Genomic DNA, 10228 nt, shown 5'->3' on the forward strand with positions numbered 1-10228 from the left:
TATCTCCAGTAGAAGTGCTTATGACATGCCCTGTTCCAGTGGTTTTCCTTCAGGATAATCTGTATGTTTTTCATTTGTAAAAATCTTACAAATTAAGACATCAGTGTTAGTAAATCACAATTTCTACATTAGTAATTCCTATGTTTCAATCATACAATATGTATGTAAAGCTTCAACTACAGAACTATTTTAGAGTTATTGGAATGAGTATCATTGCCATTGTGCTCCCCTTTTTTCCTGACTGCTATGTCTTGCCTCCTTGATTCCTGCTGTACTAACTCCTTTCTGCACCTTTCATCTGTCACGTCCCCAGCATTTCCATGTCCATCCGACGCTATTGCCTTTTTCCTGCCTGTCCTTGTTGCTCCTTGTCTCCTAACTCATTTGGGCGGTGACTCGACTTTTCCCCCCTCCCTGCCTTGCCCCATCACCAGCTTCAAAAATACCAGCACAGAAATTTAAGCTGGTAAGCATAGCAGAACTCTAATTTTGGCATACTTCATTGTTTGAGAATAGGTAAATTTGAAATGGTGTACAAGTGAACTCAGACCAGCTCATGTGAGTTGCCAAAGAACTCATATTTTAATATCCATCTTCAGTAGTACTTAGTTGCATTTACATCTGCCCTTTTCCCCTAAGTGGTCGTGGTATATTCCCATCGCAAGAAAATCTGGACCACTGAGCCACAGCAGTGGCCACTGAAGTGCTTAGCTCTCATTTTCACTATTTTATTTCCTGTAGTCAAGACTAGTCTTTTGTGAGGCTACAGAAAGTAGGATGGTGTTTACATAATTTCTTTGAAACTTTGCTTGGATCTTTTTCTGAGAGAGGTGCTCATTTTATATTATAAACATTGCGCTGAGATTTTAACATATCTGAAAGCTTAATAATAAGAATAAATGTCCAATTTATTGTGGTAGAGAATTAGAAGTTGAAAATAAACTTCTGGTATTGCATTTCTGTCTTGAAAGTTCTTGCTGTAAATATTCAATCTCCTGCCTTTCCTGAGAATGTGTACAACTTTCCACGTACTCAATTTGTTGCACTTAAAATACTGAGAAGGGAGGGGTGGAAAACTTGCAGACTATGCTGTTTCTGAAGGCATTGTCCAGACAGGTTCTGAGAAATGAAAACTTTGTATATGGTGGAAGAGTACTGACATTACTTTGGATACGCGCAGCAGAGGGGTCTGCCTACAAGCTCCTTCTTTCTAGGGTACTGGAATGTGAAGCAGAAATACTAAGTCTTCAGACTTACTTGTAAGAACAAAAAATAAAATATCCAAAGTATCAAACCTAAATTGCTGCACATTCTGTCCTTGAAGCCAGAGATGATATCCCAAAGAAAAAGCTCAGGTTGCAGGTAAACAGAATAACCAAAAGCAAAATTAAGATTTTGTAACTAGATTGATAATCTTGGATCTGACTTGTTAGAAGTCTGGATTTTTGTTGCATGTTTGAAAGTACACTAGTTGCCAAAGATGTGTGTCAGTTCTCTTAAGCAGCATGCTGTTGGCTTAACTGTTTAGGTGCACCCTGATTCCAAAGCTCATCCTTTCACTGTAATCTAGAGAGAGGCAAGAGTTCTCAATCTTAAGATGTGATTCTGGAGAATTTGATTAGGTTCTGTGGGTGAGCATCACAAATTCTAGGAAACTCTCCACCTGCTCTTGATAGACAAATGATGACTGTGAGTGTTCTGAAGGCTGCCTTGCTTGCTGGTAACAAGAAGAAAGGGGGAATTAGCAGTATTGTGAATATCTGTATGGGTGAGTGCTCAGAGAAGGAAGAATTATTTGTTCTTTAAAATGTAGTACCCTTACCTGTGTTAACCACAGGATTATCCTGTTAGGTTCCTGTACACTAAAGTAATTATGTAGTTGAGGGGGAACAAAAACTAGAGGAGGTTCATGAACACAGAGCTTCCATCAGGAGCATCAAGTAGTAGGAGGGTATTGCAAAGGCAGGAGAAAAACCTCTTGCAGTTCTTGTAGTACATATGCATATTTAATGCAAAAATATAGACAGGAGTCTTAAAGAACTCCACTTCGGATTCTTCCCTTCTTCTTGTCTCTTTCTTCTTAGTAGGGATAGGAAGCAAAATTACTTTTTTCCTAAGTAAATGGCTAAGGTGATCTTTTCTTCCAGTCTGATGCTTCACAGCTGCTTTAAGCTTGAGCTCCAGGATGAGACATGCAATTAGAAGTAATGCTGGAATAGCTCAATTCTTCCTGCATCACCTTGTTTCACGTTTCTGATGAATGAGGCAAATGGGATCCCAAGCATTTTTCCTTGGGCTCTGCTGTGTACAACTTTGAAAAATATTCCTTAATATCTTCAGGACTTGTTTCGACAATACCCAAAATGTCTACTTACTGAGATCTATCAGCAACATCATCCTGTTCAATTCAATCCTCCCTGGAATCTGAGGTTTTTCATTTGGATCCAGTACTGATAAAACATTGAGGAATGGATCCTGACAGAGTTGTTAGGATGCCAGTTTGGATATAGACTGCCGTGCTTCTGTGAACAACTGCTTCAAGGGATTTTCTGAATTTATTTTCTGAAAGGATACAGCAGCTTTTTGAAGAATTACTTAGAATGGCATCTACAGTGAATATTCTAGTCTTTCCCATGCAGAAAGGATTATGCTTAATGAGACTGTAGGAGCATCTTTGGTACTGTTGGTTGAAATTTTTATACTTATCTTACCTCAGTTGGACTAACTATCAGAATGACCTTTCCCAAAAAAGGCTAATTTTTCATGGTCTTCAATATGGTGCACATACATGTATTGTTACAAGAAGGAGTAGGTCCTTGGGATGGGCTTAAAGTGTCCATGTGAGGAGGAAAAAAAAAAAAAAAAAAAGGAATGCTTTCATGTTCCTGCTGCAGGCCAGACCCAGTTAAGGCTGATAGGTGATTGCTCTCTCCTTGTTAGCTGCAGAAAAATAATATACTCAGTTGGATTCACTGAATGTGCTTAACTGTTTTGATTCTGATGAATGAGTTTGCACTCAAGGGTTTCTAATATATTATTGCAACTACTACCACTGTTAAATATTTTAAATATAAAAAAGTTCTACGTTTCCTTCTTGAGAAAGGTCAGATGCATCCCATTCTTTGCTATGAGGTTATTTTTTTAAAAAGTTGAACTTGCATTAAATATTATCAAAAGAGAAATTTTTGCTGTATGCACTTTCAAACATTTAAGATATCCCTCCCCAACACCCCAAAGACTTTATCATTTACATGATCAATCAGCCTGTTGTACATACATAGATGGTAGTGTTGGTTTTCATGGCCTGAACATCATCAGCTTTTGTTGAAGTTACAGGGTCCAAAATACTTCAGATCCATTTAAACTGTAGATAAAGGATACCCACTTTTTTGTTTGCGGAAGGATGAAGTTACATTTATTGCATTCTCCCCACCTATCCCTTTGCAACAGTTCAGAGGCAGGGTAGACCTACAACTTCAGTGCCCCTGTGAGCCAAATGACATTCCCTTGCTCTTTGCAATATTGAGAAAAACATGCTGTCTCTAACGGAGGAGGGTGGCGGAGAAGGAAAGCTGTGGTAGTTCCCTTCTTCCACACCAGCCCAGTTGTACCAGGAGGAGCTGGGCTTTACTTCTCTGAAAGGCTACTTCAGCTGTCATCTGCGCTGCACTCCAGGGAACTCGCAGCATCGTTTGACCATGAACTCTTCTGGGATAACACAGTGAATTTGAGTGGGCTGTGTGTGATACACTGTAGGTGACTGAGTTAGTGATAATGTTCACATCCAGCTTCTTCCAGTGTCAGTTTACATTACAAGAATAGCTTCTTATGACTTGGATCCTGTACAATATCTTGTGTTCAAATCGTGTCTGAATAAATAGTCATATGGGCAAATTGTGACAAGGCTTCGATGCCTGATTTTTAACACAAGATGTAACTTCTTGATGTTAAGGATTCCCCGCTCCCCCAAGACCTGATCTTGCTCTTTTTATTGTCTTATTAGTATCCAACATTAAAATCAGTTTTCCATAATGTGTTACAAATTAGTTATCTTCTCACAATATTATTCTCTAAAATATTAGGAGTTTTGAAATGCTGAAATCTTGAAAGCGGAAGGCAGCAGTCATAGCTGCTGTTAGGTTGAAGAGAATTATGAGTGCAAAGCATTAAAGGGCATGTTTGCAAAAGACTTCCCAGATTTTAAGAAATGACTACTTTTGTGGTTCATTGTTGCTCAGCTGGAGGGCTTCTGCCCTTCCCCCAGTGAACAGTGAGATGCTGTGTCAGGGCATGTGGTGCTTCTCATGCATTTTAATGCAAATCTGAGCCTGTTTACCCCTTCACCATACAAGCTAAGCTCTGGTCTGAAGTGTTTTAAGAGGGCTTAGGTAACTCTTTGTGGCATCTTGGTTCTGGGCATGTGGTAAACTTCTGCTGAGAAGCTAAAACAAGCTATGGGGATAGCATTATGTTAACTGCTTCTATTTTTCTCCAAAGTGATCATGTGATTATATATGTGTAAGTACTCAAATTTAGCGTCCTTCTGTTTCAAAGAGCTGATTCTGTGTAACAACAATTTTTTTTAGATGACTTCTACAGATTTGCTGAATTGCACCCACACTTTGCAGAAGACTATCTCTATGCTGATCAGATGGGAGCTGAGAGTGGCTTGGAGACTTCATCTCTTTCTGCTCCTAATGGTATCTGTACTGACTTCAGCCCTGAAAACGCTGAAGATAAAAACAAGCCCCTGCAGAAGAAACTGAATTAACACTACAACTGTTACCTTCCTCTCCTGGTGAGAGGATTGTCTTTTCTTGGGATTTTCATAAGTCACTCCAACTATACAGCAAATACCAGTTTTGTGTGTGAAAGTTCTTCTACCTTAATACTGTTCTTTGAATCGTATGTGCTATATTTAACAACATGTTCCAGGTTACTTTGGGGAAGGTGTTTTTATTTTTTTCAAAAAGGTCTTTGAAAGGCAAAAATGTGAATGTGCTTCATTATTAATGTTCATATTTAAAAGGAAGCGGCACACTTATTTATATTCCATTGGCTAGTTTCATGTACAAAGTGTCGCACAAACTGTGCATGTATAAAGAAACTGTAGCTACTATGGTGTTAAGTGCACTTTGGTGATTAGTGTTTTCCCTAGTTATGGGGATGTTTATTTGGGGCCAAACTTTGCTGTCCATATTTGCATAGTCGGTCTTGTTGGTTTCAGTGGGATTATTCTCTCGAGCAAGGCAAGCATATTTTGGCCCTTTGTTTTGGTTTCAGTGAACATTTTGGAAACAATAATGCAAAAACTTGCTAAGGATTACTTTTTATTTTTATTGTTGAATGACAAAATTGTTTCTCTTTCAGTCTATTCCATGGTAGAATGAAAAGGAAAGGCTTTTTATCCCTCACCCCAGCACTTTTCTACTGTAATCTTCTGGATGCAATTAAACGTGAATTTTTTTCCAAACTGACATGCCACATACTGTTTGCAAATACATGACAAAACTGTTTGTGCTTTTCTCTTATAATCATTTCAAATCATGTTCACCCACTTAAATGGGAGACGTTTACACAATTGTACTTATTCTAGATTTATCAGGAATCACAGGTTTCTTTTGTAGCAAGCCTGTATATACAGATAATTTAGCATGGAACACATTATGAAAACTTTGTTGTATCAGCACAAGTTTGAAAAGGTTGCAGTTTCTTCAGAGGCCAAGCCAGCAACAAGTTGCAGAACTTCCTGAAGAAGTGCTAGTTAAATCTCTATAGCAACATTACATATACTGCATATAATGTATATGAAGCTTAAAATAGTTTAGAACTGTTAAAAAACAAAACAACAAAAAAAACCACCAACCTAAATCACTTGTCTTAGTAACATTTCTTATATTTCCTTTTGTAAAGCCACATGCCTTAATTACCAGTGGAGGTCTCAGAGAAAAATTTAGATTATTATAAAGTCACAGAGCTTCACTGGTTAGGAAATGTGACAAAAGCCTCAAGGAGTAGGAAGGAGGACTCTGGCACAAAATAACTGTGATGGCAACTCTACTTCCAAACAAAGAAGAAATACTTTCAGATAATTTCTATGACTAATTTTGTAGGGCTGTGCTAAAATATGATGGTTTTGTGATTGGAAAACTGTTGAGATTTGAATTTTCCACATGTTAGAGTAATTTAAAACTACATTTGAAAGGGAGAAATTTTAGCTGAAGGAAATCTGTTTGTACCAAATGCTTTTATTACTATTTTTTTTTTTTAATAGCAGGAGGTGTTTTAAAGCTCATAAGGGTATTGGAATGTGTCCTTAGAAATCCCTAACTGTATGTGGCAAGACTCCAGACTAAAACTGGCATTAATAAAAAGGGTATGAGGAAAAAAATGTAACAAATTACGCTTTCTGTGGGGTATGTGGAGGTAGGTCCTCATTTGGAGGTAATAATTAAATTTTTGATTTATCTAAGTAGCGCATGCCAAGCTGACAGGGCTGCAGCAGACATGCAGACAAGATCTGAATTAAATCTGATCATGAAAAACAGGAGAAATGGTTTAGAAAAATAAGGCATGTGAAGAACTACACTTAGGTAGGAATAATCAGCTGCACAAACAGAGGAGGGAGTGGGTATTGCTGCATAAAACACCCTGGGGCAGGGATGCTATAGAGTATGACAAACCGAGCACTGTTAACTCATTGCTGCAGAAAAGATACTCATTGTAGTGGGATGCATCAACAGTGTAGCCTGTGAGAAGCGTGGTGGCATTTCTGTGTTACCGAGGTGTGATAAGGCCTTACCTGAAGCACCTGTCCATGTTGGGGCACCTGAGAAAAATGGGGAGTAGCTGGATAGAGACTGGGGGACAGAAAGTACTCAAAAAAAAGAGATCAAAAGTATTCTTTAATCCAAAGAAGAGAAGACTGAAGGAAGATGTAGATCCAGGCTATTCATTTAAAAGGCAAGTTAAGCATTAGGAAAATTTCCTTGCAATGCACCTAGTTAAGCTAAGGAGAATGTGTTATTCCAGGTGGGGTGAGGAGCCTCCCTTCACTGGAGGTTTTGGAAACAGAACAGACAGACAGCTAAGGTGGAGATACTTGATTTTGTTGATCATGCCCCAGGGTCATAGGGATATGTCCTGAGGTCTGCTTGCTGTGATTATACAGTATTTTAGTCGGTATGTGAGGGACGGCACACGAACTGTAGTCTGGGCATATCGCATCTCCTCTACAAGAGTTTTTATGGCGCATGGCTCAAGCTGGCTGTCTGAGATTAGTTATCTTTTGCTTTGTGTGTGAGCTTGGGAATTTGAGAATTTCAGAGTGCAGTGGATGAGAGTGAGTTCCCTGAGACATATGTCTGAAAAGAAGAAAAAGGTAAGCTTAGTATCTCATGGACAACTTTGAGGTGAGAGAAGCTCCAGAGGCTACTCTGTCCACACCTGTGAAAGAGCAAAGCAAGCTGATTGAAGTTGGCTAAATACAAGTGTGCCTAATTTGCATGTATGGTGTGTGCAACTTGGGGATCTGTCTTCTGAAAACCGAAGGGTTCTTTTGGTTCATATTTGTTTTGGTAAGGGAGGTGTTTTCTAATTGTGGTGAGCGTAATAGCTGCACTTGTGTGCAGCTAAGCTGTGCGGAGTGTTTGGGTTGAAGGGCGCTGCAGCCTACAATAGACGAGCCCTTAAACAAATGCCACGTTGCGTGGTGAAGAAGCACTGAAAGTCATGTGCGTCAGTGAGTTCAGTCCAGAGCTGCTGCTGAAGAAGGCTGGTGACCAGCACGTTGTTTGCTTGGTGAGCAAGTACTCTTGATGGAAGCAACCATTTAAAAAAAAAAGAAAAAAACAAAAAAAACAACCAAAAAAAAAACCCCACACCACCACAAAACAACACTTGGATTCTGTAATGAATTGTGATGCTCCCTCTTTTGTGAGATTGTTGAATGAGGTAGAGGCATAATAGGATGAATGATAGGGTGAAGTCCTGATCAGCCTGCATGAAAACATTGTTAGATCACACATAATGTCACAAAAGCTGAGATTAATGAATATAATTCAGATGATTTTAGCATCTGTAGAATATAAGGCTATAATATTAGACTGCCTTGTAGTGACAGAAAAGCCACATTACTGTAGGGTGGTAAACTCAGACTTTATTGTAACACATTGTAACACATTGCATTACTGCAGCAATGTTCATTACAACTTGTCTATCAAACTTTGACTGCTGAAATGTTTTAGTAGTTCCACATAAGTAGCCCTTTTAAAAGGCACCTGACTATGGAACAGCTAGGTTGTGACAGTCAAGTTTCAGTGGCTTGCTGCAGTGTCAGGGTAGAAGTGAAAGCTTCCTTTTCCCCTTCACCAAACATTGATATGTAAATGCTTTCAATTAAAATATTACAGATTTTACAAGCACATTGTTTTAACTGGTGATATCGACAACCCCTAAATTTATAGGGAGACATATGAAGACATGACTTCAGTTCTTTGCAACACTTTAACTTATTAAATAATCCTTACACAAAAAAAATGCAGGGGTGTGAAGGCATTTGGCATGTCTGATGAGCATTATACTACTTCTATGTAATACTGCCATCCCTTGCCAGTAGAGCTCTTGCATCAGACTGGATTTTTTATATATTTTATGAGATACCCACCCAAAGCTTTGCTATTCTGATATGGCTGAACAAGTATACTCTGTATTTTGAACGTACTTAAAGTAACACAGAAAACCATGAAATCCAAGATACCTAAAAAGTGTCTTTTTTTTTTTTCCCCTTCATTTGTATTTCTTCAAACATAATAAAGCCCCACTAAAACCAGACAGATGTTTAGGAGGTGCAAAGCATGTTTAAACCACGGTCTCTACCACAGAAAGGCAAGTGCTATTACAGATTTCTCAGGAGTCCGTTGCTATAAGCACATATGCTTAAAAGGCACTATAGGCAATTTGTAAGCCTTATGGAGACATTAGGTTGTACACTTAATTTTATACCAATGAATTGCACTATGTGTTTCAATGCATTTATTGTAGCTAGAATACTCTTACTGTGATAAAAACAAAACAAACCAGGCTCATGTGTGTGTTTGCTAATCCCACTTTGAAGGTATAAATTCTTAGGTCACAAAGGAGAAAAGGAGACGTGTGCAGTAGGGAAGTGATGCAACCTCTTCAGTGGCAAAGCTGCCAGAAGTAAATAGTTAAGTTTTGTACATAGCTGTTTATTAAAATTTTCATGCAAACTGAATAGGCTTGTTAGCTAGTTTAAGCATTGAGCTCGTTGGAATAGTTTTTATTCATAAAATGTAGTAAACCTTTTTCTGGAAATAGGATTGTTGCACTTTAACATCTGCATGGCTTGATAAATTTTCTAAAGCAGATATGGTTTTATTAATTTATGAGTTTTACTACAAGGCCATCTTTGGTATTGCCATTAACTTCCTCCTTTTATATTACCATGCGGTAAGTATAGCTTTTCATGTTAACTGTTGTAGTTACAGTCTGTTCTCTGCTCCTTCAAAAATGGTATTCTCGCTTAAAAAAAAAAAGAAAGAAAAAAAAAAAGAAAAAAGGTCTTAAAGAATACAAGTTGCAGAACTTGAGCAGCATGTGCTATAGATCCCATGATCTCAGAAAAACACTGTAAGTGCAGTTTTGCATATATTATGGCACTGAACTAGGATGGAGAGAAAGAAGAGTTCTGATTAAAAACTCTGACCAAGTCAGATAAATTTTCCTTTAGGTCAGAGTGTGGGTCATAAGACTTTCTGAAATGTTGCATTCTGCTTTATGTGAAGCCTCTGTTTTTTCCTAGCAGCACTTTCATGAGTGTTCTAGAATTAAGAAATAACAAATATGTTGGTGTCGTGGTTTAACCCCAGCCAGCAACTAAGCACCACGCAGCTGCTTACTCACTCCCCCCCACCCAGTGGGATGGGGGAGGAAAACAAGTAAAACGCATGGGTTGAGATAAGAACAGTTTAACAGAACAGAAAAGAAGAAACTAACAATGATAACACTAATAAAATGACAGTAGTAATAATAAAAGGATTGGAATATACAAATGATGCACAGTGCAATTGGTCACCACCCACTGATTGACGCCCAGTTAGTCCCCGAGCGGAGATCCCCCCATCCCCACTCCCCCCAGTTTACATACTGGGCATGACGTCACATGGTACGGAATACCCCTTTGGCCAGTTTGGGTCAGCTGTCCCGG

General features: G+C 38.6%; 1 protein-coding gene across 3 annotated transcripts in view; it reads left to right on the forward strand.

Annotated features, from left to right (window-relative positions):
* Positions 1-5477, forward strand: part of LPCAT1 (lysophosphatidylcholine acyltransferase 1) — a 64387-nt gene extending 58910 nt beyond the window's left edge. For all 3 annotated transcript variants that reach the window (XM_030011725.2, XM_030011726.2, XM_041123039.1), the window contains one exon: positions 4587-5477. In XM_030011725.2, coding sequence (XP_029867585.1) covers positions 4587-4771 — 185 coding nt within the window. In that variant the 3' untranslated portion in view covers positions 4772-5477. The remainder of the gene's footprint in view (positions 1-4586) is intronic.
* Positions 5478-10228: the final 4751 nt, after the last annotated feature.

The sequence above is a fragment of the Aquila chrysaetos genome, chromosome 4 (assembly GCF_900496995.4).
Source record: "Aquila chrysaetos chrysaetos chromosome 4, bAquChr1.4, whole genome shotgun sequence".
NCBI lineage: Eukaryota > Metazoa > Chordata > Aves > Accipitriformes > Accipitridae > Aquila > Aquila chrysaetos.